Here is a 24,859-nt window from a genome sequence, read left to right as displayed (position 1 = left end):
ACTATTTCATCCATGTCATTAAATACAAACGCAGTCAGGAGCACCCCCCGGGCGGTTACCCTGCGTTTGGCTTAGCCTGGCTTCTCTGGTTTGCGTTACCCAGCGGTGCTGCACCCGGCACAGGGCCATGGATATTGGTGCGACCACGCTGATTTTGCTGGTCATCTGTGTCTCCTGCCTCCTCTTGTTCCTCAACAGGAAGGGCCAGAAGAACAGAGGGCATTTGCCCCCAGGCCCACGCCCGCTGCCCCTTCTGGGGAATCTGCTGCAGCTGGATACCAAGGACATAGCCAGATCTCTTCTCACAGTAAGGAGGGATTTGCCTTCCGAGATGGGGTGATATGGGAACAGTGGGAAATATCTGCACCATACTGGTGAATTTCTGGCTATCTTTTGTTAGTGTGGTTGTTGGTAAGGGAGATGGGAAGGATAATTCGACGCAGGCAGGTCTCCGGCCCTTCTAGCAGAAGGGACAGGGCAGCGTTGCACTTTAGGCATAGCCAGGGCCTGATCCCATCTTGTGCCGTTGTTCACGCAAGTGCTGAGTGTAGCCTCTCTGATTTATATTGTGACCCGGCTGTGCCTAGTGTAGACCTCCTGAAATGCCAAGGTCAGGGCAGGCTGCAAAAGGAGAGCAGATTCTCCCAAACGGTGGGTAACACGGCCGTGAGACTCACCGACCAGTCACAAACAGTGTTTCTGATCTCCCACCTGGGTTATTAAGAAGCTAAAAAGAAGAATATACACAGCCCCCTTTACTGCATTCCAGTCTCTGGCCCCCATTTAGCAACTAGGTCCAGTAAAGAGAGAAGTTATTAAAACTCTGTTTCCTGTTACCAAAAATGTTGCTGTCAAAACAATCAGATACATACAAATGACTGTAAAGTCCATGTGTATCAGATCCACAGCATAGCTGTGGAGTCTGCAGGTTTGTGCAGTCCCTCTGGTGTACATCCAGTACCTGGCTGGGTCTCCATCTTTTGTTTCACAGTTTCATTTGTAGATGAGTTGATCCTGAGGTAGGACGTAGGAATGAAGACAAGATGGGGATGGTGCAGCTGCCTTTTATGCCCCTTTGCCATGTGGCTTGTCCCAAACTCAGCACATGGCATGGAAAAACCACAGAGTCCCCTGTCCCTTGGCATGTTCTTAACTTCTTACATGCCCTGGTGACACGTAAGGTGCAGCCCCTGGGTTCTGTCACTGGATTTCTTGTACCTCTGAGTTCCCTTGAGGGGCCATTAAGCAGGCTTAGTGCTGCTGGCTGCATCCTGTCCTGGGAGAGAGGGGAGAGGGGCCGTGTTCGCCCAGACACACAGCACAAGTTGAAATACAGACAGACCAGACACGTTTAGAACTTATCATACAAATTTGATATATACATATAAAGGTGCTTATCAATCTTAGTCACTCATGACGTTTCCATTGGTTCCCTGCATGGCTTCTCCTATGTGATATTTATTGCAATTCTGTAATGTTGGTATCAGTGATATTAGAAATAGTCACTCATAGGCCAGACATTGTCACACTCCCTGTGAAGAATTGATTCGGAAAGGGGTGTCCCTAGACACTGCTGATGCATCACAGGAATTTTCCCTTCTTGGTTTTGTATTACGTGTTTTGTGTGACTTGTGCAATGGGTTTTCAAAAGATCTCACACGGTACATATTTACAGTTCTTGGCATCATCAGCACATTAATCACAAGAGTTAACATTAGCATTAATATGAACATCAGAATCCTGTTTGATTAAAACTGGGTTTTCTTTTTAAGATTAGTTAGGGAGGAAACGATTTTTTATTTTTTTTACAAATATTCCCCAGGGTTCGGTTAGATCAGTAGTGGGTGGAATCTGCTCTTGCAGCATAATTTCTGCCTGATTTACGTGATCTTGCCAGGTGTGTCCTCTATGCTAACAGCTATGGGCAAATCTTTCCCCCCACCTGTCAGGCAGGTAACTTGCATCAACATACACCTTAGCTTGTTTACTAGTTTTCAAATTTTCAAGTGTTAGCAATTTCAGGGCTAGATTCTCTCTTAAAGAGATACCAACCCTTTTCATCCCCATTTTAGAAACAGGGCTCTGCTGTCCTTTCACTACCAATCTGTGATTGCACCTGGACTCAGAGGTTGAGTCCACCAAGGCCTTGTCTACACTAGAAAAATGAGTGGACCTATGTCACTGCTGCAGTGGCTGATGTCCACACTGCTCTCCGTGGGTTGGAGGAGCATGTCCGCACCAGGAGCACTTCCACCCAGCTAAGAGTGGTGGGGAACCGAGAACGTCTCTCCTCCCCATTCCCCACCTGGACCCCTCAGGAGTGGGGTCCAACTGCCCAGGCTCCCCTCTTCCCCCTCCTCCCCCTGCTGGAAGCTGGGGAGCCTTGTCATGCAAGCTTCTTGCAGCCAGGAGCCTCTCGGGGTTCTCACCCTGCTCCCCCAAGAGCAGAGACCAGCTGCTCAGCTCTCAGGGGCTTTCTTGTCATTGACAAGAATGACAGCCCCACAGCTGCATCTACATTGAGCCTGCGGCGCCCTAAGTGAGCAGCCATAAGCCCTGCCCTGCACTGCTCCTTGAAGTGGTTTTATTATGTCCACGTAGCAGGGGACTTACTTCCATTGGTGGGAGGAGCATTTTAGTCTGTGCACCTCCCCTGTAAAACGTTCTAGTGTAGACCAGCCCTAAGAGACGACCAGACATATCCAAAGTTTCCAGGGAGAGAGTTTGCTGCCATCCCCTGTAGTTCCAGGAGATCACTGCACAGCTGTCCCGCTCTGTAGATCCAGCTACCCAGTTTTCCCTCTGACCCTAAGACACAGACTGTTCATTTAAAGAGTCAACGTGGAGACATTCATGTCTCCCCAATATGCTGTGCAAACGTCCTAATTAATTTCACTCCATCTGGAACCTTTTCTAAGGGATCCACACTGGAGCTTTTTAAAACAAAGTCAGTGAAGCCAGCCATATTTGAACACCTCTGGTCGCCGGAACTGAACCGAGTCTCTCCACATATAAACTCTTGTTTGCGACAGGCAGTGACCGATTCATCCTTCCTGAGCTAATCCAACAACTTCACGTCCACACCCTGCAGCTGCAGCAAACTGTTTCCAAAAGCCACCATGAGGCGGTTTTATTCCTTCAGGAACATTTTTAAGCCACAAACCGTTTCCCACAGAAATCCTGTCCTGTCCCTGATCAGCGAGGGGCTGCTCTATACAAACATCTTCCTGAGCCACAACAGACTCTTTCTGGGTTTCAGTTAAGTCCTGAGCCAACTCTGTGACAACTGAGACAGCCTCAATCAGCATAAACTGAGGCCTGGTCTACACTAGAGAGTTTTGTCAACAAAGTCAGCTTTTGTCGACAAAGCAGTGCTGCCGCACACACAACAGTCACCTCCCCGCCAACAAAACTGTCCTGTTTGTTCGACAAAATAAAACCACCTCGACGGGAGGCGTACGGCTTTTGTCGGCAGAGCTAGGGCAACGCATTGTCACTGCAGACCCTGCGTCCCCTTAGAGCGGGGGAGGGGCTGTCATACTTGTCACTTTCACCACTCCTGGGTTCCAAAGCCATAGGTCTGTTCAGCCAGACGGACAGGGTGGAGACCGGGGATCATGAGCGGTTCAAGGGGGCTCTACTGCTCATGTTTGAGCTGACCCCGTAGGCAGACCGGAAGAGATTCTGGGCCGTGCAAAAGACTCTGTGGGTGACCTACCTGGAAACCACCACACTGATGAGAAGTTACATCTGCAAATGGGGCATTGGAGCCGGGGCTGTGAGCAAGGAGGATGTCTTTGAACTGATGGGTCTGGGACAGCTGTACAATATCTGTCCCCCTGATCACTTTCACCACTCCTGGGTTCCAAAGCCGTAGGCTCCATGTCTAGCTGGCAGCCGGTAACAAGCAGAGTACCCCAGGGGTCGGTCCTGGGGCCGGTTTTGTTCAACATCTTCATCAATGAGCTGGAGGATGGGGTAGATTGCTCCCTCAGCAAGTTTGCAGATGACACTAAGCTGGGGGGAGTGGTAGATACCCTGGAAGGCAGGGATAGGATACAGAAAGACCTAGACAAACTGGAGGATTGGGCCAAAAAAAATCTAATGAGGTTAACAAGGACAACTGCAGAGTCCTGCACTTAGGACAGAAGAATCCCATGCACAGCTACAGACTGGGGACCGATGAGCTAGGCAGCAGTTCTGCAGGAAAGGACCTGGGGTTACAGTGGATAAGAAGCTGGATATGAGCCAGCAGTGTGCCCTGGTTGCCAAGAAGGCTAATAGCATATTCGGCTGCATTAGTAGGAGCATTGCCAGCAGGTTGCAGGAAGTGATTATTCCCCTCTATTTGGCATTGGTGAGGCCGCATTTGGAGTATTGTGTCCAGTTTTGAGTCCCGCACTACAACAAGGATGTGGACAAGTTGGAGAGAGTCCAGCGGAGGGCAACACAAATGATTAAGGGGCTGGAGCACAAGACTTATGAGGAGAGACTGAGGGAACTGGGCTTGTTTAGTCTGCAGAAGAGAAGAGTGAGGGGGGATTTGATAGCAGCCTTTAACTACCTGAAAGGGGTTCCAGGGAAGATGTAGCTAGGCTGTTCTCGGAGGTGGCAGATGACAGAACAAGGAGCAACGGTCCCAAGTTGCAATGGGGGAGGTCTAGGTTGGATATTGGGAAAAAGTTTTTCACTAGGAGGGTGGTGAAGCACTGGAATGGGTTACCTAGGGAGGTGGTGGAATCTCCGTCTTTAGAGGTTTTTAAGCTGAGGCTTGACAAAGCCCTGGCTGGGATGATTTAGCTGAGGTTAGTCCTGCTCTGAGCAGGGGGTTGGACTAGATACCTCCTGCGGTCCCTTCCAACTCTATGATTCTATGTCTGCAGCTCCTCCACAAGGTGAACAGCCCCAGGCCAGGGACCCCAGGGCTTCTATCTGGCTTCCTGGGCTGCCTGGCTCTCGGGGCAGCTGGCTCAATGGGGTGCAGAAATCGGGCAGTCTGGAAGGCCTGGGGGTCCTGGCTCCAGGGATGTGCCCAGGGCAGGCCTGCCCGGAAGCTCTGCCCCCCAAACCACCACTAGGAACCAGGCAGATTCCGTCAGAAACGTTTCACATTTGACTTATGGGCATTTTCCATTAAAACCCTGCTCTGCTGGAAACTCCCTGCCCAGCTCCAGTGTTAATGGCCCCTGGGTCACACGTTGTCTGGGACTCCTGGGTGCAGGTCTTAGCTCTGGGAGGGCTGGGGAGGGGAGGGGTCTAATGGGCTAAAGCAGGGGGGAGGGCTGGGAGCCAGGACTCCTGGGTTCTGTTCCCAGTTCTGGGGGGAGAGGGATCTAGTGGCTAGAGTGGGGGGCTGGGTATCACAATTGCAGGGCTGTATGTTTGGCTTGGGGACCCGAATTCTGACCCTCAGGTCTCTCTGTGTTTGCAGCTGAGCGAGTGCTATGGCCCTGTCTTCACCATTCACCTGGGCTCCCAGCCCTGGGTTGTGCTGTGCGGATACCAGGTGATGAAGGAGGCCCTGGTGGACCAGGCTGAGGAGTTCAGCGCACGCGGGGATCTGCCCGCAGTCTTCCACTTCACCCAGGGGAATGGTAAAGGAATTGTAATAGGCTCCAGAGGGATCTGGGTTCAATTCTCAGCTCTGCCTCTGACTTCCTGCTTGACTGTGGTCAAATCCCTGCATCTCACTGGGCCTCAGTTTCCCCACCTATAAAATGGGGATAATGACTCTGCCCCTGTGGAGTGCGTTAGATCGAGGTGGTGCTAGACTAGAGTCAGTGTCACAGGCTATCTCCAGGTGACCTGCATTCCTAGTTTCCCTCAGTCCTGGCATGTGTGTGTACAGATGAGAGACCGAGACTGACCAGTTTAGGAGGCAGTGGGGGGTAGTGGTTAGAGCAGGAGCTGGCTGGGAGCAGGGACTCCTGGGTTCTATCCCAGCTCTCGGAGGAAGTGGGATCTCGTGGGCTAGACCAATGGGCTACACTAGGACTCCTGGGTTCTGTTCTGGCCCTGAGAGGGCAGTGGGGGCAGGACTCTCGGTTGTTCATGAGCAGGGGTTGGTTATTGTCATTTGTTCCCAGCATGGGGCAGGAGTACATGGGGGAAGCCCAGCTGAATTCAATGGAGCCGGGCTCTCTTGAGCCCTTTCTTCACCTCTCCCCTACTCCCCCAGGCATCATCTTTTCAAACGGGGAGAAGTGGAAGGTCCTGCGGAGATTCGCCCTGCAGACACTGAGGAACTTCGGCATGGGGAAGCGCAGCCTGGAGGAGCGGATCCAGGAGGAGGCGCGGTGCCTGGTGCAGGAGCTTGCCCAGACCCAAGGTGCGCCAGCTGGGTGGGTGCTGGCCCAGGCTGCAGCCTCCCAGCCCCGGGGTCACAGCTTCCCTTCAGCCGGGATTATTGCCACAGGTCATCCGTGTAGTGCTGCAGACTTTTGCTGCGAGATCCCTGCTGCGGGCCAGACAGCGCCCCCTAGTGCTGCACTGGGGATTGGGGCCAGTGCTGACTGCCAGGGCAGAGCGCCCCCTACTGAGCCCCGCCATGCTCCCTGCAGCCCAGCGCCCCCTGCCCAGTGCCACGCTGGGGCGTTGGGTTCAGCCCAGAGAAGAGAGCGCCTCCTGCTGCACACACCCCTAGCACTGCACTGACACCAAGGGGAGACCCTCCTCTGCTGCTGAGGCCCCCCCCCCCCACAGATTTCCTGCCCAGCAGTGACTGAGCTGGAGCCCCCACTTGTGACTTCCTGCTGCTCACAGCCTGTTCCCTCCCCTTCACTAGCCGCGCCCTTCGACCCCACCTTCCTCATCAGCCGCGCCGTCGCCAACGTCATCTGCACCATCGTCTTTGGGGACCGGTTCAACTACGAGGACAGGAACTTTCTCACCTTGGTCGGCCTCATCCACCAGATCTTGCAGCTGCTCAGCTCAGCTTGGGGGCAGGTGGGTGCAGATTGGGGGTGGGGAGGCTGTGTCTGGTCAGGGGTCTCCCCCCTCAGCGGACAAGCGCGCACATGCAGTGATGCACGGCTCATTATGGTAACGTGACTCACACGTGCACAATTCATTGTGGTAGCATGACGTGCAAACACTGTAATGAACTGCATAGAGCAAAGTGCACACGCTGCACAGTTCAGTGTGGTCATGTGCATGCCCCTGCACTGCTGTCCTGTTCATAACGGTAACGCACGCACAGCGCTATGCCAGTCATTATGGTAATGAATGCACACAATTCATTAATGTAATGCAATGCACACTGCCCCCCCTGGTCGTTATAGAAATGCAGCCAGAGCTCACCATGGGAATGCACACACATTGCTGCTCCATTTGTTACGGTGACAAACACACAGAGCTCACGTGCTGCCTTGGGGTGACTCGTGTCCCTCTCCCCAGATGTACAACCTCTTCCCCGGCCCCATGTCCTACCTTCCGGGGCCTCACAACAGGATCTTTGAGAACTTCGAGCAGCTGCGGCTCTTCGTGTCGGAGCGGGTGAAGATGCACCAGGAATCCTTCGACCCCGACTGCCCCCGCGACTTCATCGACTGCTTCCTTCTCAGGATGGAGCAGGTGAAAGGGTTGTGGGCTCTGAGTGGGTGGAGACTGACCCCTTTAAAACTGCTTCTGTGTCAATATGGGCGGCAGGGTGTCCTAGTGGCTGGAGCAGTGAATGTGGCCTCAGGAGATCTGGGTTCTATTCCTGGTTTGACTGTAGGCCTGTTGGGTGACCACCCTGTGCCTCAGTTTCCCTATCTGTGAAATGGTGCTTCAGTAATACAGGTATTGTTAGGGGTTGTTGATTTAAACCTTGTTGTTATGAGTCAGGTGTAACCGCTGCCTTGCACCCAGAGTGCAGGTTAAGACGTGGCTGACACAATAGCAGTTGTCACTAAAACATGGGCACATGGCCAAGCCGGTGCAGAAGTTGAAGCATGTGGCCAAGGGGTTTCCAATGGAAGGGCTGGCTTTGGATGGGTGGGGCTGTGTGTCTGTGAGACCGTGCAAGGACAGAGAGACACACGGACACATGGCAGGGATGGCCACAGCTGGGAGGGGTTATGCCCAGATGCACACGCACTTGGTTTGATGGAGGAAGCTCACTAAAAATAACAGTGGCGTGTGGGGTGGTTCAGGGGAGTTCCCCAAGTACATACCTAGGATCTAGGACAGGATTGTATTGGAGTGGCCGCTGTGGAATCAAAGAATTAATCATAAAATTGATTAATAGAATGCCTGGTCTGAAACTGGTCATAGAAGGCCTGGCCTGAAGTTGTAGCCTGAAACTGAAATTAGGATAAAGATGTTAAAGTCACACAAGAGGTCTCTGAACCACACCCGAGAAGCAAGTCTCTGTTATGAGCCTTAAGCCTTATTGAAGTCTGAACAGACTTCACCTGTTTTGATAAGTACCAGTACCTGCCCCCCTTTGTCTTCCTGGCCCCATAGGAACTTACTCCATACAGATTAGCATTTTAACATGTATTGTGTAGCCACCTATCTTCAGGTGATAGCCAGGGTACCTGAAACACATTGTATAATCAAATGGCTCTTTGGTCTTTCCTGTGAAAACATCTGGTGTATCCCATTGTACATATAACTGTCTTTCCTGAACTGTTAATCAAATTCCACTATACGATCAACATGTAAATGAACCTAAGCAACCCCTATATAAGTAAGTCTTTTGTATCTGGTAGCCAGGGGAAGTACATTTGCCCAGCATCCAGACATGCTGCTTGACTTCCCTATAGCCACCAGGGTTTTCCCTATGGCTATAGTATTCCCCATAGCTATGGTTATGTGATTGTGTGTGTCACAATTAAAGCTGCACCCGATCCAACTCTAAAATGTAGCACTGTGATACTTTTCCACGACATCGCGCTGCTCTTTTTAGTGCCCTAGCTCAACCACAGCCAGTGTGAGTCTCTCTACCCACGCTGGGAATCATGTCCCAGTTGCTCTGTAGACGGGCCAGAGAGAGACACATGCCGAAAAAATCCAAGCAGACCCAGCCTGGGATAAACCTAGAGAGAGGGTTCAGTTAGGATTGCCGCTGAGCAAGGCTTAGAGCTGTGAGCCAGGAGGCTGGCTCCTGTGTTCAGGGAAACAGGACTTTCTGCATCCTTCTGAATGAATAGGGTTGCACCAAAAATATACCCGACTAGCAGTAATTTCTCATCATCACTGCAACAACCCGCAGGACCCTGGAATTGTCACTAGCTCCTCGGCCCATAAGGAGTAACAATTAATAAGCACAGAACCATCTAAATGTAGCGAAGGGAGGGACTTCGAGTGGACATCTCATTCAGCCCCCTCCAGCACCCACACTGGGGTAGGACAGAGCAAATAACCCCGGACCCTCCTGACAGGGGTTTGTCCAACCTGCTCTTGAAAACCTCAGGTGATGGGGACACCACAAAGTCCGTAGGGACCTGTTCCAGTGCTTTGCTAGTCTGAGAGTTACAAAGATTTTCCTAAAATCGAACCTAAATCTCCCTTGCTGCAGATTCAGCCCATTGCTTCTTGTCCCACCTTCTTCAGTGCACACGGAGAACAATTGATCCCCGTCCCCTTTATCGCAACCGTTTATAGACTGGAAACCCATGAGCACGTCCCTGCTCAGCCTTCCCGTCTCCAGATTCCTTCAACCTTTAAAGTGGCTTAAAAGGACCCAAGAACCTCTCCCAAAAACTAAACCTGTCTCTGCCCTCATCTGGCAATTTGGCTCCAGGAGCAGATGTGTTTGTTTGGGCCTAATGCTAGAATGGAAGGGTTCGTGGCCCAGCCCAGGGGAGCAGTGCTTCAGGTTCTCATAGCCCTGCGCTCAGCGCTGAGAGCGCTGCTAGAGAACCATGTTCTGATGCCTGGTCTTGATCGCTTTCTAACCATTAACAGCCTGATTCTCATGACACTCCACTCCAGGAGGCAGGACAGAGGCTGGGGAAACTGAGGCATGGAACAGGGACGTGACTTGCCCAAAGTCATGCAGTAGGTCAGGAATAGGAGCCAGGACTTCTGAAGGCCAGCTTTCTGCTCTAACCACTAGATCCCACTCCTTTCCCCCAGCTGGGCTAGAACCCAGAAGTCCTGATTCCCAGCCCCCCCTGTGCTAATGAGAAGTGCAGACTACCTCTGCTGAATATTGCAGGGGATGAGTAGAGCTGCCCTGCAAGTCCAGCATTACTTCAGCCCTGGCTGTCCAGAGAGGCTGTCACCAGCCGTGGGGTTTGAACCAGGGAGGCTCTGAGTTAACAACATCTCACTCTGCTCCTAGAGTTAAGGGATTAGCTCCCATGTCCAGCAGCAGCAGTAGACCCATAAACTGCATCTGTGAAGCAGCCACTAGGGGGAGACACTCCCCTCTGCTGGAGTGACTTACATGAGCGCTGTGAGTTCGAATTCTCGGGTGGGAGACACCCAATGAGGAGCTGTGTACGCCTCCCCCTGCAGGAAAACCAGGACCCACTGAGCTACTTCCACATGGAGACTCTGGTGATGACCGCACACAACCTGTTCTTCGCGGGTACGGAGACAGTCAGCACTACCCTGAGATATGGCTTCCTCATCCTCATGAAGTACCCGGAGATACAGGGTGAGCGGTGGGGAGCAGGGGGGAGAAACAGCGGAGATATTTTCTCTATTGTTATTCCTAATGCGGGTCCCCGGGGGGGCTGGGGTCTGTGCCAACCCCTGGACGACAGCCAGGTTCCCAGTGTGCCGGGTGTTGCACAAACACACAGCGAGTCACTACTTTGCCTCCCAGTGCTCCCAGTCGAAAGAGAAAAGACAGATGAATGGAGGATCCTTATCCCCACTGTGCAGAGGGGAACTGACATGGGGGAGACGTCAGGTGACTTTCCATAGGTCACACAGTGCTACCCCCTACCTAGGGCACCCCACCTTTACCCCAATCCGTAGTGCTCAAGGCATAACCCGGTTAAGGCACCCCCACCCTTTCCTAGTTCATAGGGCTCTGGGCGTAATTCTCTTCGGGTTTGCAGGATCTTTTACCAGTGAAGGAGCCTTACACAGTAATATCTGTATTCTCTATTTATTAACAATTACCAAAGCAAACTACACACGCTAAGCATACAATGTTCACCACTCCCAATAAGGCAGACAAACTTCTCCTGGTAGCCAATCAGGATCCGATTATATGGGCACTCCAGCTTCTGTAAATGCAGTTGGCTGGATGCTCTGAATTTTCTTGGGCCGTGTCCTGGAGTTAAGTTTATATAATGAAACCGGAGTCCTGCTTAGCTGGGCTTTAACCAATCATATTACAAAATAATTCTTTGACCACTCACGCCCTAGCAATTGATTTAAATATTTCACACCTACTTATGAAACAATGGGAGAGCCAGACGGAAATCAGTCATATAAACAATAGAGAGGTGGGTACCATGAAGACAAACTAATAGGAAGCGTGGATTTTACAACCACAACTATTGAAAAGGGATCCCTTGTTTCTTTGTCTGATGGTGGCAGGGACTATTAGGACAGTAGCTCCGTCTCAACAGCCTGATTCCACAGTGTTGATGTAATTTCAGGAATGTGAAGATGTGATCACAGGATACTTAGCTCATGGCTGCTGTCTCTCCTAATATGGCTGCTACTGCTTCGCCCGAGGACAAGGCCGAAGCCTTCACAGAGCTGTGATGTCAGGCTGTCCTTCCCAGTCATAACCCGCTTTCCATCCCGCTTCTTTCGCCACAGCCAAAGTCCAAGCTGAGATCGACCGGGTGATTGGCCAGCACCGCAGCCCTTCGGTAGAGGACCGGGCGCACATGCCCTACACTGACGCCGTGATCCACGAGGTCCAGAGATTCGCTGACATAGCCCCGATGGGTGTCCCTCACGCGGTGACCCGGGACACCCAGTTCAGAGGATTTCTGCTTACAAAGGTAAAAGGGTTTCCCTCCTCCACACATTCGAACAAGAAAACAAATATCTCCCCTGAACTGACACTGACGGAGCTGAGATCAGGATCCGGCCCTGAGCCCATTGCAGCCAGGGGGGGACTCTGGATTGAACTCGGGGGAGCTGAGATCTGGCTCCATGATTTCTCCTCCTCACCTTTTCTCAGATTGCACCCAGCTTCCAAAGGGGATGGAGAGAGGGACAGAAGGACAAACAGCTAGTGCTGTGGTTGGATTGACTGGCCAATGGGCTTTATGGATGGATGGTCAGGATCAATGGGTGGCTAGACAGAGGGGTGTGCACTGGGATAGATGGATGGATGGATGGGAAGGTAGGACGGGTGGATATATAGATGGGGAGATCGACAAGTAGACTGATAGAAGAGTGACTAGCTGGCTGGCTGGAGAGAGAGATGGTTGAAGAGACTGATAGATGTGTGAATAAATGGGTAAACAGACGAGACATGGATGGATGGACAATCCAGATGGATGGATGGGTGGAAGGATAGAAAATGATCCTAATAGATAGAATGGATAGATGGTGGATCGTTGGATAAATGGATAGACAGGCTTAGAGAAGGACGAATGGCTAGATGAGATGGTTGGGTAGTTATTCAGGGTGGCAGGGGAAGGGAGGAGTCAATGGATGGGCAGACAGACAGATGTGTGGATAGGCTGGTGCATGGGTGGATGAGAAAGATGGATGTAGACTCATAGAACCATCAGGTTAGAAGGGACCACAAGGGTCATCTAGTCTAACAGCCTGCCAGGATGCAGGATTTGTTGTGTCTAAACCATCTAAGACAGATGGCTGCCCAGCCATGCATGGGGAGAGATGGATGGATTGTCAAGATAAACAGGATGGATGGATAGAAAGAAAGATAGAATCATAGAGTTGGAAGGGACCTCAGGAGGTCATCTAGTCCAACCCCCTGCTCAAAGCAGGACAAACCTCAGCTAAATAATCCCAGCGAGGGTTTTGTCAAGCTGCACCTTAAAAACCTCTAAAGATGGAGATTCCACCACCTCCCAAGGTAACCCACTCCAGTGCTTCACAACCCTCCTAGTGAAAAACGTTTTCCTAATGTCCAACCTAGACCTCCCCCTCTGCAACTTGAGACCGTTGCTCCTTGTTCTGTCATCTGCCACCACTGAGAACAGTCTAGCTCCATCCTCCCTGGAACTCCCTTTCAGGTAGTTAAAGGCTGCTATCAAATCTCCCCTCATTCTTCTCTTCTGCAGACTAAACAAGCCTAGTTCCCTCGGCCTCTCCTCATAAGTCCTGTGCTTCAGCCCCCTCATCATTTGTGTTGCCCTCCACTGGACTCTCTCTAACTTCTCCACATCCTTGTTGTAGTGGGGGGCCCAAAACTGGACACAATACTCCAAATGCAGCCTTACCAATGCTGAATAGAGGGGAATAATCACTTCCCGTGATCTGCTGGCAATGCTCCTAGTAATGCAGCCCAATATGCTATTAGCCTTCTTGGCAACCAGGGCACATTGCTGACTCATATCCAGCTTCTTATCCACTGTAACCCCAGGTCCTTTTCTGCAGAACTGCTGCCTAGCTCGTCGGTCCCCAGTCTGTAGCTGTGCATGGGATTCTTCCGTCCTAAGTGGAGGACTCTGCACTTGTCCTTGTTGAACCTCATGAGATTTCTTTTGGCCCAATCCTCCAGTTTGTGTAGGTCCTTCTGTATCCTATCCCTGCCTTCCAGGGTATCTACCACTCCCCCCAGCTTAGTGTCATCTGCAAACTTGCTGAGGGTGCAATCTACCCCATCCTCCAGATCCTTAATGAAGATGTTGAACAAAACCGGCCCCAGGACCAACCCCTGAGGCACTCCGCTTGTGACCGGCTGCCAGCTAGACATGGAGCCATTGATCACTACTTGTTGAGCCCTATGCTCTAGCCAGTTCTCTATCCATTTTATAGTCCATTCATCCAACCCATACTTCTTTAACTTGCTGATAAAATACTGTGAGAGACAGTATCAAAAGCTTTGCTAAAGTCAAGGTATATCACGTCCACCACTTTCCCCACATCCACAGAACCAGTCACCTCTTCATAGAAAGCAATCAGGTTGGTCAGGCATGACTTGCCCTTGGTGAATCCGTGTTGACTGTTCCTGATCACCTTCCTCTCTTCCAAGTGCCTTAAAATGGATTCCTTGAGGACCTGCTCCATGATTTTTCCAGGGATTGAGGTGAGGCTGACCAGTCTGTAGTTCCCTGGATCCTCTTTCCTCCCTTTCTTGAAGATGGGCACTATATTTGCTTTTTTCCAGTCATCAGGGACCTCCTACAATTGCCACGAGTTTTCAAAGATAATAGCCAATAGCTCTGAAATCACATCAGCCAACTCCCTCAGCACCCTCGGGTGCATTGCATCTGGCCCCATGGACTTGTGTATGTCCAATCGTTCTAAATAGTCTTGGACCTGTTCCTTCAGCACTGTGGGGTGTTCACCTCCTTCCCATTCTGTGCCGCCCAGTGCAGTAGTCTGGGAGCTGACCTTGTCTGTGAAGACAGAGGCAAAAAAGGCATTGAGTACCTCAGCTTTCTCCACATCCTCTGTCATTAGGTTGCCTCCCCCATTCTGTAAGTGGGCCACACTTTCCCTAATCTTCCTCTTGTTGGTAACATACCTGTAGAAACCCTTCTTGTTCCCCTTCATGTCCCTTGCTAGCTGCAACTCCAGTTGCGCTTTGGCCTTCCTGATTTCATTCCTGCATGTTCGAGCAGTATTTTTATAATCCTCCATAGTCATCTGACCAAGCTTCCACCTCTTGTAAGCTTCTTTTTTGTGTTTAAGTTCACCAAAGTCTTCTTTGTTAAGCCAAGCTGGACGCCTACCATATTTGCTATTCTTTCTGCACATCAGGATGGCTTGTTCCTGTGCCCTCAATAAGGTTTCTTTAAAATACAGCCAGCTCTCTTGGATTCCTTTCCCCCTCATATTAGCCTCCCAGGGGATCCTGCCCATCAGCTCCCTGAGGGAGTCAAAGTCCGCTTTTCTGAAGTCCATGGTCCGTATCCTGTTGTTCTCCTTTCTTCCTTTTGTCAGGATCCTGAACTCGACCATCTCATGGTCACTGCTGCCTAGGTTGCCACCCACTTCTACTTCCCCTACCAAATCTTCCCTTTTTGTGAGCAGCAGGTCAAGAGAAGCACGGCCCCTAGTTGGTTTCTCCAGCACTTGCACCAGGAAGTTATCTGCAACTCTATCCAAAAACTTCCTGGATTGTTTGTGCTCTGCTGTATTGCTCTTCCAACAGATGTCAGGGTGACTGAAGTCCCCCATGAGAACCAGGTCCTGTGAACTGGAAACTTTCCCTAGTTGACTGAAGAAAGCCTAGTCTACCTCGTCCTCCTGGTCTGGTGGTCTATAACAGACACCCACCACGACATCACCCTTATTGTTCTTGCTTCTAAGCTTAACCCAGAGACTCTCAACTGGCTTATCTTCAGTTTCATACTGGAGCTCAGAGCAATCATAGAGCTCTCTTACATACAGTGCACCCCTTTCACCCCTGCCTGTCCTTCCTGAACAGTTTATACCCATCCATGACAGTGCTACAGTCGTGTGAGTTACTCCACCAAGTCTCAGTTATTCCAGTCATGTCGTAGTTTCTTGATTGTGCCAGGACTTCCAGTTCCTCCTGCTTGTTCCCCAGGCTTCTTGCATTTGTGTATAGGCACTTGAGATAACTAGCCGATTGCCCTACTTTCTCAGTATGAATCAGGGGGCCTCCCCAGTTGCACCCTCAACCTTCTGCTTCCTTGTGGTGTCCCACTTCCCCGCTTACCTTCGGGCTTAGGTCTCTGTCCCCCATTGAACCTAGTTTAAAGCCGTCCTCACTAGGTTAGCCAGCCTGTCTGCGAAGATACTCTTCCCTCTCTTCATTAGGTGAATCCCGTCTCTTCCTAGTAATCCTTCTTCCTTGAACAACATCCCATGATGGAAAAATCCAAAGCCCTCTCTCCGACACCACCTGCGTAACCACGCATTTACTTCTGCAATGCGATGGTCCCTACCTGGGCCTTTTCCTTCAACAGGGAGGATGGATGAGAACACCACTTGTGCTTCGAACTCCTTTATCCTTCTTCCCAGAGCCACATAGTCCGCAGTGATCCACTCAAAGTCATTCTTGGCAGTGTCATTGGTGCCCACATGGAGAAGTAGTAAGGGGAAGCGGTCTGAGGACTTGATGAGTCTTGGCTGGAGATGGATGGATGGCGGGAGAAACTGATGGGTGAATTAAAAGACAGAGAGACATCAAGATGCATGGATAACCAGGTGCTGGATGACAGGCAGGTAGATAGATGGATGGATGGTGGGTGAATGGATAGAGTGACACATGGACAGAGGGACAGCTGGATGGGTAGAGAGATGCCCTGGTTGCTTGTGCTGGAGCTGTGCATTTCCCCTGCCCAGGGCACCAATGTGATGCCACTGCTCTTCAGTGTCCACAAAGACCCCACCCAGTTCAAAGACCCGGCCATGTTCAACCCGGCCCACTTCCTGGACGAGAGAGGAGACTTCCGGAAGCACGAAGCCTTCATGCCCTTCTCCGCAGGTGCGTGTGGGCTCCCCGGGCTGGGGACTCAGGGCGGGTGGGAAATGGGCTGAAAACCAATGGGAGGAAGGTTGAGTCTCCCCCGATGAGTCTGCTCAGGGCTGGATTAATGCAGGGGCTTTAGGGGCTGCGGCCTACGGCCTTGGACTACAGGGGGTTCCCCAAAAATAAGTCCCCGCCCCATTCTTCCCCGCCACTCTCTCTTGTGACGCGGGTCCAGCGCCCTGGCGAGGAGCCGCTCCTGGCCCCAAGCAACGCCGTGCAGTGGACACTTCCCCTTCGCAGCCCCTCTCCTTCCCAGCCCCACCCCTTCTCTCCCGTCCCTCTCCGCTGTGATGTGGGCCAGTATGAGTGTGAGTGCTGCTCAAAATCATTCCCGTGCCACATTTGGCACACGTGCCATAGGTTGCCGACCCCTGTTCTATGTTTTAAGACTGAAATGTACCCACAGATCGGCCTTATGTTAATTACAAGGCAAATTTAGTAGAGCATTAATAGCCTCCATGCCATAATTGTGCTCATTTTGTTTTAAATTAGGAAAAAGACTTGTATGGGGAGGGGGAAAGCGGGGGCCCACAAAATCTAATAGCCCCAGGCCCATAGCAGAGTTAATCCAGCCCTGAGTCTGCTCCAGCACTGGCCTCGGTGGAAGCGACTGCCCGGACCAGCCACAGCCTCAGACAGAGTAAATCAGGAAGGCTCCATGGAGCCGGCGGAGCTGCCCTGTGCATGGCTTGGGGAACCAACCCCTTGGCCATGGCGAGGAGGGAGGGCTTGATTTTCAGTCATGATCAGGCCCCTCTGTGCCTCTGTTGGGCAAAAACGACCCCCGCCGAGTCCAGAGCCTCCCCACTGGTGTGGAGCTGGTATAGGGGGCCCTGGCCCCGGCCTCCAGTGTAGGGGTAGATCAGGGGCATAACTGGAGCGCACTGCACTCTGGGTATTTTCTGACACCCCCGCCCAGGGCCCATGGGGATGGAGCAGGAGTTAGAGCAACCCCAAGGCTGCTGTAACTGACTCTGGAGGCCGGTCCCCAGAATACAGGAAACATGAAAAGGGCCTTAAAGGCACCTGACCCAACTGCAATGAGGGTAACTGAGACTTGGGGCATGATGGATCCTGAAAGGCATCTCGCCCCATGCACTGCCCCGAAGTCACTGTGTTTCCCCCAGGGAAGCGGATCTGCCTGGGCGAGGGTCTGGCCCGCATGGAGCTCTTCCTCTTCTTCACCGCCATCCTGCAGCACTTCACTCTCACACCCCTCACCCACCCGGAGGAAATCGATCTCTCACCTCTGTTCAGTGGATTCGAGACCTTGCCGCACCCCTATGAATTCTGCGCTGTTCCTCGCTGACTGAGCCGCCGCCCACCACATCCCTCCTCTGCTCCCCCTTTCGTAGCCTTTTGTCCTGTGGTGTTTGCTACCAGTTACAAGCCCACCTGTGAGATGAGTTCGCAGGCCTCATCAGTTGCAGGGTCTAATAGAATGATTGTGGCATCGCTGGCTCTTGAGATTTAACTGTGATATTTGGTGGTGGTCTTTCTTTTTAAAGCCCTGGGCCCTGGACTGATGGGCTTAGTTCCAGCTTTAATTAAAAATAAATAAAATATTTTTTTCCAGCTCTGGTGGCTGTAGAGAAAAGTTTAGACCCGACTCGAATAAATAACCCAGAAACAAATAAAGCAAACCCAAATCTCAGGATTTTTAAAGCCAATCCCGTGATCTGTTGAATGCTCAGGGCTGGACAAGCTGCTGTCCTTAAAGTGACTATGCATCCTGGCCCGGGTGGGGCAGAGCTGGGAATGCTGCCACTGGAGGGGGCACAGAGAACAGCCACAAAAACAATGAGAGGGTTGGGAAAATGCCTTTCAGGGGGTGGCTTCCGTATCTCTGTCTGTTCAGTTTATCAGCAAGATTGATCAGTGTCTTGATCTCAGTTTATAAAAACATTCACAGGGACTAAAGGGCCCTTTTAGCTAGAGGAAAAAGGCAGAACCAATTCCTGGAATTCAAAGCCAGACAAATCCCAGTTACAAATAAGGCACAACAGGGAAGCGGTTGATTCTCCACCATTGACAGCTTTTAAATCAAGACTGGCTGGTTTTCTAAAAGCTCAGCTCTAGGAATTATTTTTGGGCAGTTCTGTGACCAGATCACTTCCTAGAAGAGGTTTTAATTAATCACGAGTTATTGGGCTCAGTAAAGGTCAAATTAGATGATCATAATAGTCATGATTGGCCTTCAAAATCTGTGAATGGCAGTTTTTTTGGGACCATCCCAGTTTCCCATGGGACGTCCTGGGAATTTCTTTCAGGACACCTGAAAAGTCCAAGTTTTCCAGTTCATCCACCCAGAATGTTTGGCCTTTTTACTAACTGCAAAAAACGGATATTAAAGAAGAGGAGAGAGGTCAATCTCCCTGCCGAGGACCAAGGGCAGGTCCCAGAGTCACCCCCACAAGGGGCAGGGCACGGCCAAGCCCCAGCCCCAAGAGATTTGACAGCCATCTGCCAGGGAGGTGGGGTGAGAGTCAGGGGGCTTGGAACCTCTGAGCTGGCCACTGGAGACAAGTTTCTGCCTCTCCATTTGCCCAGCACCACGGGTTCCAGGCCCACCCCACTGCCAGGGGGCTGCAGGAGGCAGTCTGCCCCCATCCCTCGGGGCTGCAGAAAGCCTGCTCCACAGACAGTCCGTTGTTTGGGTCTGGACAATCCACCCCCGAGCCAGCGCGCACGGCTGTTTCCAGGCTCTCCCCCTGGAACAAAGGGTTGCTGCCCTCCCCAGCCCCTCAGCTCACCTGCAGACGGACCCCTGGGCACAACCTCTAGCAGCTGCATGGCTGCTTGCTCTGTGTTTGGGCCCCCGGGGCTGTCTCAGCTGGCGCAAGGAGGCGTCGCCGTACTGGATCCCAGACCCCATCCTCTCCGGGTCGAGTTCACCTAGCCAGACAGAGCAACACTCAGCAGGGGGGAAACAACCCCAGCCACCGGCCACAACCGGCTCCCCGTGCCGCCCTCCATTGAACCATCTGCCCCCCACCCAGACCGCGTGGGGCTGTCAGGGAGGAATCTTTACCAGGACTCTTCTAGGAGGACGGGCTCAGCACAGCATCTCATTCAGAGCTGGGCAACTCCCGGGCTCAGTCACTTAACAACAGACTCCAGCATAACTCCCGGCAGTTAGAGCAATACAGGAGCAGCTGGTGCCACAGGCTGGGAGCGTAACCAGAGCAAACATCAAAAGGGCTGGGAAAGTCTAACGTGCTGAGTTCCTGCAGCACCCACTGATCTCAGGGGGCGTGGGACAGCTCGGTGGTGCTGGAAAACTGCGCTTCCTGCCCTTATTTCAGAGCATGACTGGACTTGCGGCTCAGGTGCCAGAACACAGGGGTCCTGGGTTCAACTCCCAGCTCTGCCACAGATGGTCTGTGGGATCTCAGCCAATCTCAGCCGGGGCCCGCACATCGCCCAGCACAACGGGGGAACCCCCAATCTCAGCCGGGGCCTGTACCATAATCTCTCTCTAATCACTCATGATTATTATTGTTAGTGGAAACTAATTTCTCTTCCTGGCTGACACATTGAGGTTGGAAACTCTCAAAGGGGAAGCATGTGGATTTAACACAGTCTAAGTGGTGCTGCTCGGCCACCAGCCAGGGTCTCTGGTAGATCGTGCCTGCAACATCGAGCCTTCGTACCTGATTCGATTTTGTTCAGTATGGTCCTTGCACATTTTAAGAAAGCTTCTTCTACATTCTCCACGGTCAGCGCACTGGTCTCGAGGAACATGAGTTCTGCCAAGATGGAGAGAGAAACCGCATGAAGACAACCAGCGCACTGTTCAGAGCACGATTCACCCTGCCGACCGCACTAACTACGGAACATCCCCATCTGGGCATCGTGAGACAGGGAAACTCCCTGATCTGGTCCAACTCCGCCAACAAGGAACGGAATGGCTCACGGACGGACTCATTGTTCCCTTTGGATCTGGCCGGCATCTCGTCTTCTCCTCTTTGGGGCAGGAGCAGTCGGGGAGTGAGCCAGGCACTGTACAATTGGCACCGATCAAGTGCTCCTCCTCTCACACACAATCTGGTGCTGCACGTCTGTCTGACACAGAGGACTAAATACAGAGTCCAGGCTCCCTCTTGTGGCCAAATGTGCAAGTGCCATGGGGAGCATTTCCTAGCCTGGTAGTTTTCAACCTTCTTTCATGTGCGGACCGCTAAAAAATGTCAACTGGAGGTGCGGACCCCATTGGAAATCTTAGACCTCATCGTCAGACCCCTGGGGGTCCGCAGACCACAGGCTGAAAACCACTGTCCTCGGGTCAAGGAGCCCACCAGAACCGTGACCCACATCTGGGACTGCAGGAGGAAATCCCAGTTTGCCCCATTTAGTTGCAGATTGGACACTCCGTTGCTAGATGATTTCTCAAGCCAGATAAAGAGAAATGAGGACTCCGGCCAAGGGAGGCAGACACTCATCAATGGTTTTAACAAGGCATTTGTCTAGAACCCATTGCCCGAGGGCTTTGCAAAGGTCAGCCACCCTGAGACGGCCCAAACGCAGCCTGCACGAGACGATGCTCAGCAACGAAGGAGCACCGCACCTCCAAGAGACGTGTTAGGAGGCAGGATGGACTTGCCCAGGCTGGAATGAGGGCAGACCCCCCAGGGCTGATGACCCCTCTTGTGGGCCGCAGGCTTTTGATGACTGCACGGCAAGGACTTCGGTGGTACAGCTCATGTGAACGGCAGCGTCTTTAGCAACACTGTGCCCACCAGCACCGTTCTGGAGCGCTGGGGACAGCACCGACTGCAGGAGGGAGAGCGTCCCCTCCTGAGCCCCCAGCCCTGCTGCTAGCAGCACAACACCCCCTTGCGCTGCCCTGGGGCGCTATGGTCAGCACCCATTGCGGGGGGAGAGAGGCCCCACTTCGCTTTCCACAGCTCCCTACTGGAAAGCTCTCGATCCCTTTGGACTCCGCCTGGCTGCAGTGAGATTGAAGGACACTTTCATATCACTAAAAACTGGTGCCATGGCAAAGCAGGGCAGCGTGAGAAGAGCTGGGGAGAGGACATCCTTCTGCCCCACATGGAAAGGATCAAACCCCCCTTCCCCCAAACACACACACACACACACACACACACACACACACACCCCAGGCCTTGGCTCATTACCATTCTCCTGAGCGAAGCGGGACGCTTCCAAGAAGGTCACTTCCCGGTCCGCATCCAGATCCTTCTTGTTCCCGCAGAGGATTATGACTATGTTGGGGCTGGCAAGAGTCCAGGCGTCTGTCAGCCAGTTGGTCAGAGCATTGTAGGTCTCCCGGCTGCAACACAGGAGGCAATGGGGGGGCAGCCGGGACTCACACACTTCTCGCAAATCCCAGTTTAGGGACTCACTCCAACCCCCCACCGCAGATGAAGGGCTCTCCCGCAAGACTGGCTAGTCCCAGCTCTCCTAAACCCCAAGGTATAGGGCTCACTTCCATCTCATCCCTGCAGCAGGGTTGGGATGGCCAGAATCACGTCTGAAGCCTGCCAGAGGGATAAGCAGAGCAGGGCCGAACGGATCAGAAAGCTGGAAGGTTTTTCTACGTGGGGAAGTCAATGGGCAGAACTGGACCTGTCTGGGGCGGCCTCTATGGTTGCACTGATACAACTCCCCAAGCCGATGCTCATCCAGGGACAAGAGGGGCTTGTTCTGGGTCAGCGTCTTTTGTTTTAATCTAGTTCTGTCTGTCTACCTGCCCGGGATGCAGAGACCTCGCTCCGTCCCTTGGAGCCCCAGGAAACAAGGGGGTCCCCAGTGCCGTTCACTCTGAATGACAGCCAGGAGATCTCTCCAGTTCATTGCCACCCCCTGGCCGGTGTCCCCGTGGGCGGGAGCTGCCGGAGACACTCACCTGGTGATGTCATACACTAGCAGCGCCACAGCAGCACCACGGTAGTAGCTCCTTGTCACCGACCTAGAGGGAGAGGAAAGACTCAAACACTGGCACAAACAGGCGCTGGGGAGCTCCCTGGGACACGCGTGGCTGGGGACACCTCCCTTCCGAAGGACTCTCGGCGCCAGCTGGAGCTCCCAGCCCCTGCCGCTTTGACCCCTAAATCCCATTCCCCCCCCCCCCCCGAAAACCCAGGAGGTCTGGCTCCCAGCATTCCTCCCTCCGCCCCCCCCCCGACTCTAACACACTAGACCCAGGGACATGACTCGGTTGATATGAACTTGCGCCCCACCTCAGAGGTGGCTGCATCTCAGCGCCACCCACCCACCCCCTTTTAAAGGCCGCAAACAACCCTACCCCACCCCCTTGGAGTTGCTGGAGTGGGAGCTCTTGCTTGACCTCCGCCATTGAGGAATCCCAGGGTGGCAATTGCGGCTGTGGAGGGCTCCTGTTCTCTCCCCCGGGCTCTCAGCCAGCTGGCTCAGGAGTAACCTAAGGCCAAGACCAAGGCCATGCTGGAGCAGGCAGGAGTTGGCTCCTAGTTCCCTGACTCCTCTAACCACGACAACCTTCCACCCTCCAAGTTGGGGACAGAACCAAGGAGTCCTGACTCCCAGCCCCTGCCCTCCCCCCCCCCTTTAACCACTAGCCCACACTCCCCTCCCAGAGCTGGGATAGAACCCAGGAGTCCTGAACCCCAGCTCCCCCCCACGTTCCTACCCATGCTACTGATTGAAGCTGTAACCTTGGTCAGGTCCTTTCCCCCTCCTGTGCCTTTATGAATCAATCCGGATTAACTTTCCTGACGGTTTAGACAAGCCCCAGCAAGCTGGCTGGCTCAGAAAGGGGGTCCAGGTGACAGCTTGAGCGAGCACATCCCGCCGGCGGCTAAGGGAACCCCGCTAGTCTAGACCTGGGCCAGCTCCTTCAAAGCCTTCCCACAATTCCCCACCAGGGCACACGGATTCTCTCAGGATGCACCAAGAGAGACCTCATAGAGCGGCATGGTCAAGGCACCCAAAAGAGCCTGGGATACATCCCAGAAGCTCCAGCACCTCCCAGGTGGCTGCAGGGGATATTCTGTGGCCCAGCTGCTCCCACAGCTAACCCTGCCGTGCACTGGCAGCACCCACCCAGCCCCTCTCTGCAGCCTTCCTGCTCCTAGACCAATACCCAGCAGCCCTGCCAATGCAGCCACGTCTGGGGTGAGGTCAGAGAAGGAGCCAGCAAACCCGGGTTCTATCCCCAACTCTGGGAAAGGAGTGGGGGGCTAGTGGTTAGAGCAAGGGGGGCCGGGACTAAGGTGCCCACATACACCTGAGAATCTGGGCCTGAGGGTTTGGCTCGGAAGAAATGCTTGGCTGGGCAAGGGTGAGATGCAGACCCAAGTTTGCCCAGGCCGCTGGCTCTCTAAGCCCGTGAGGGTGGCATTAAGCTGCCCTCATCCAGTCAGAGAAATGGGGCCTTTAAGCTACTGAAGACAGCGTGTGAACCACAGACAGAAGGGCTGGTGACAGCCAGACTCCAGCACCCACCAACTGTGTGCTGAGCTCGCAGCCCTGCCACCCATGCAGCCCAGCTATCAGCACCCAGCTGAGATGGGGAAACTGAGGCAGCACACAGCAGAGACTTGCCCAAGGACACTGGTGAGTCTGTGGCAGAACTGGGGATAGAATCCAGGAGCCCTGACTCCCAACCCTCCCACCTCTGCTCTAAGCACTCGACCCCTCACCCATCCCAGAGCTGAGCAGAGAACCCAGAAGTCCTAGCGGCCAGAGCGGGGCTCTCACCTTGGTCCTGCCGTTGATGACATAGCCGCCGAGGTGGCCAGCGCACTGCAGGATCAGCTGGTCCATCCTGGCCACGAGGGCTCCAATGTTTTGGCAGCCGGGCTCGTGCCCCTCCACCCAGGCGATCTGGTCCCCGCGGATGCTCTGGGCCGGGAGGCTGCGCTGGCTCACCAGCTGTCCGTCCCGGAGCTTGCCGCCGCGCCTGAGCCCCTGCACCTCGGCCAGCACCCGGGCACCCAGGGCTTGGCCCAGGAACCCGTCCTTGACGCAGATCCCAGAGTAGCTCGTGCAGGGCACCACGTAGCGGCGCCCCTTCCTCCCACTGCAGCCTGGCCGGCTCGCCCGCCTCCGAGTCCACCTCCAGCCGCCTCCGCTTGGGCCCAGGCTCCCCTTGCCCGCCGAGCGCCAAGAGCAGCAGGCTGCTGTCATCGTCCCCTCCTGGCAGCCGCTTGGGGAGCAGGACGGCAGCATCTTCGCTCTGCAGCGGGCACAGCTCCCCGCACACACCCCAGGCCAGCGAACAGCCGGTAACATGGAAACACTCCGCTCTCGTGGCCCGGGGCGGGGGGGCTCCTCTAAAATGCGGGTCTCCCTAGCCCCCCACCGGCTTCC

At 53.4% G+C, this 24,859-nt stretch overlaps 2 protein-coding genes across 4 annotated transcripts; one reads left to right on the top strand and one right to left on the bottom strand.

Moving 5' to 3' along the window:
* Positions 1-127: 127 nt before the first annotated feature.
* On the top strand, positions 128-18,306 carry LOC137158766 (cytochrome P450 2F3-like). 2 transcript variants are annotated; one of them, XM_067556631.1, is made up of 9 exons: positions 128-307; positions 5,432-5,594; positions 6,179-6,328; positions 6,785-6,945; positions 7,396-7,572; positions 10,450-10,591; positions 11,716-11,903; positions 16,360-16,501; positions 17,674-18,306. In XM_067556631.1, exons 1-9 carry the CDS (start codon positions 128-130, stop codon positions 17,853-17,855), a joined length of 1,485 nt encoding a protein of 494 aa, XP_067412732.1. In that variant the 3' UTR covers positions 17,856-18,306. The 2 variants fall into 2 exon arrangements, with proteins under 2 accessions (XP_067412732.1, XP_067412733.1); XM_067556632.1 differs by lacking the exon at positions 7,396-7,572.
* LOC137158772 (ras-related protein Rab-4B-like) lies at positions 11,037-24,855 on the bottom strand. Of its 2 annotated transcripts, XM_067556645.1 has the most exons (6): positions 24,248-24,855; positions 22,416-22,478; positions 21,685-21,839; positions 20,200-20,295; positions 19,300-19,441; positions 11,037-11,218 (listed from the first exon to the last, which is right to left on the bottom strand). In XM_067556645.1, exons 1-6 carry the CDS (start codon positions 24,268-24,270, stop codon positions 11,152-11,154), a joined length of 546 nt encoding a protein of 181 aa, XP_067412746.1. In that variant the 5' UTR covers positions 24,271-24,855; the 3' UTR covers positions 11,037-11,151. The 2 variants fall into 2 exon arrangements, 1 of the variants encoding a protein (XP_067412746.1); XR_010921475.1 differs by lacking the exons at positions 11,037-11,218; positions 21,685-21,839 and having other exon boundaries at positions 19,401-19,441.
* Positions 24,856-24,859: the final 4 nt, after the last annotated feature.

This window comes from Emydura macquarii, unplaced genomic scaffold, assembly GCF_026122565.2.
Source record: "Emydura macquarii macquarii isolate MOO-44397 ecotype Brisbane River unplaced genomic scaffold, CSIRO-AGI_Emac_v2 contig_1790, whole genome shotgun sequence".
NCBI classification, from domain to species: Eukaryota; Metazoa; Chordata; order Testudines; family Chelidae; genus Emydura; species Emydura macquarii.
The sequence above is the reverse complement of the archived record's forward strand: the minus strand, read 5'-3'. Positions and strand labels throughout refer to the sequence as shown.

Excerpts from the sequence above, each read along its gene's own strand:
- LOC137158766 (XM_067556631.1), top strand. The coding sequence starts at position 128 with ATGGATATTGGTGCGACCACGCTGATTTTGCTGGTCATCTGTGTCTCC. Across the intron at positions 6,946-7,395 it reads TCAGCTCAGCTTGGGGGCAG|ATGTACAACCTCTTCCCCGG; the intron begins GTGGGTGCAGAT and ends CCCTCTCCCCAG. Across the intron at positions 16,502-17,673 it reads CTTCATGCCCTTCTCCGCAG|GGAAGCGGATCTGCCTGGGC; the intron begins GTGCGTGTGGGC and ends TGTTTCCCCCAG.
- LOC137158772 (XM_067556645.1), bottom strand. The coding sequence starts at position 24,270 with ATGTCATCAACGGCAGGACCAAG. Across the intron at positions 22,479-24,247 it reads TCATCAACGGCAGGACCAAG|GTCGGTGACAAGGAGCTACT; the intron begins GTGAGAGCCCCG and ends CTCTCCCTCTAG. Across the intron at positions 20,296-21,684 it reads CCGCTTCGCTCAGGAGAATG|AACTCATGTTCCTCGAGACC; the intron begins GTAATGAGCCAA and ends CCATCTTGGCAG.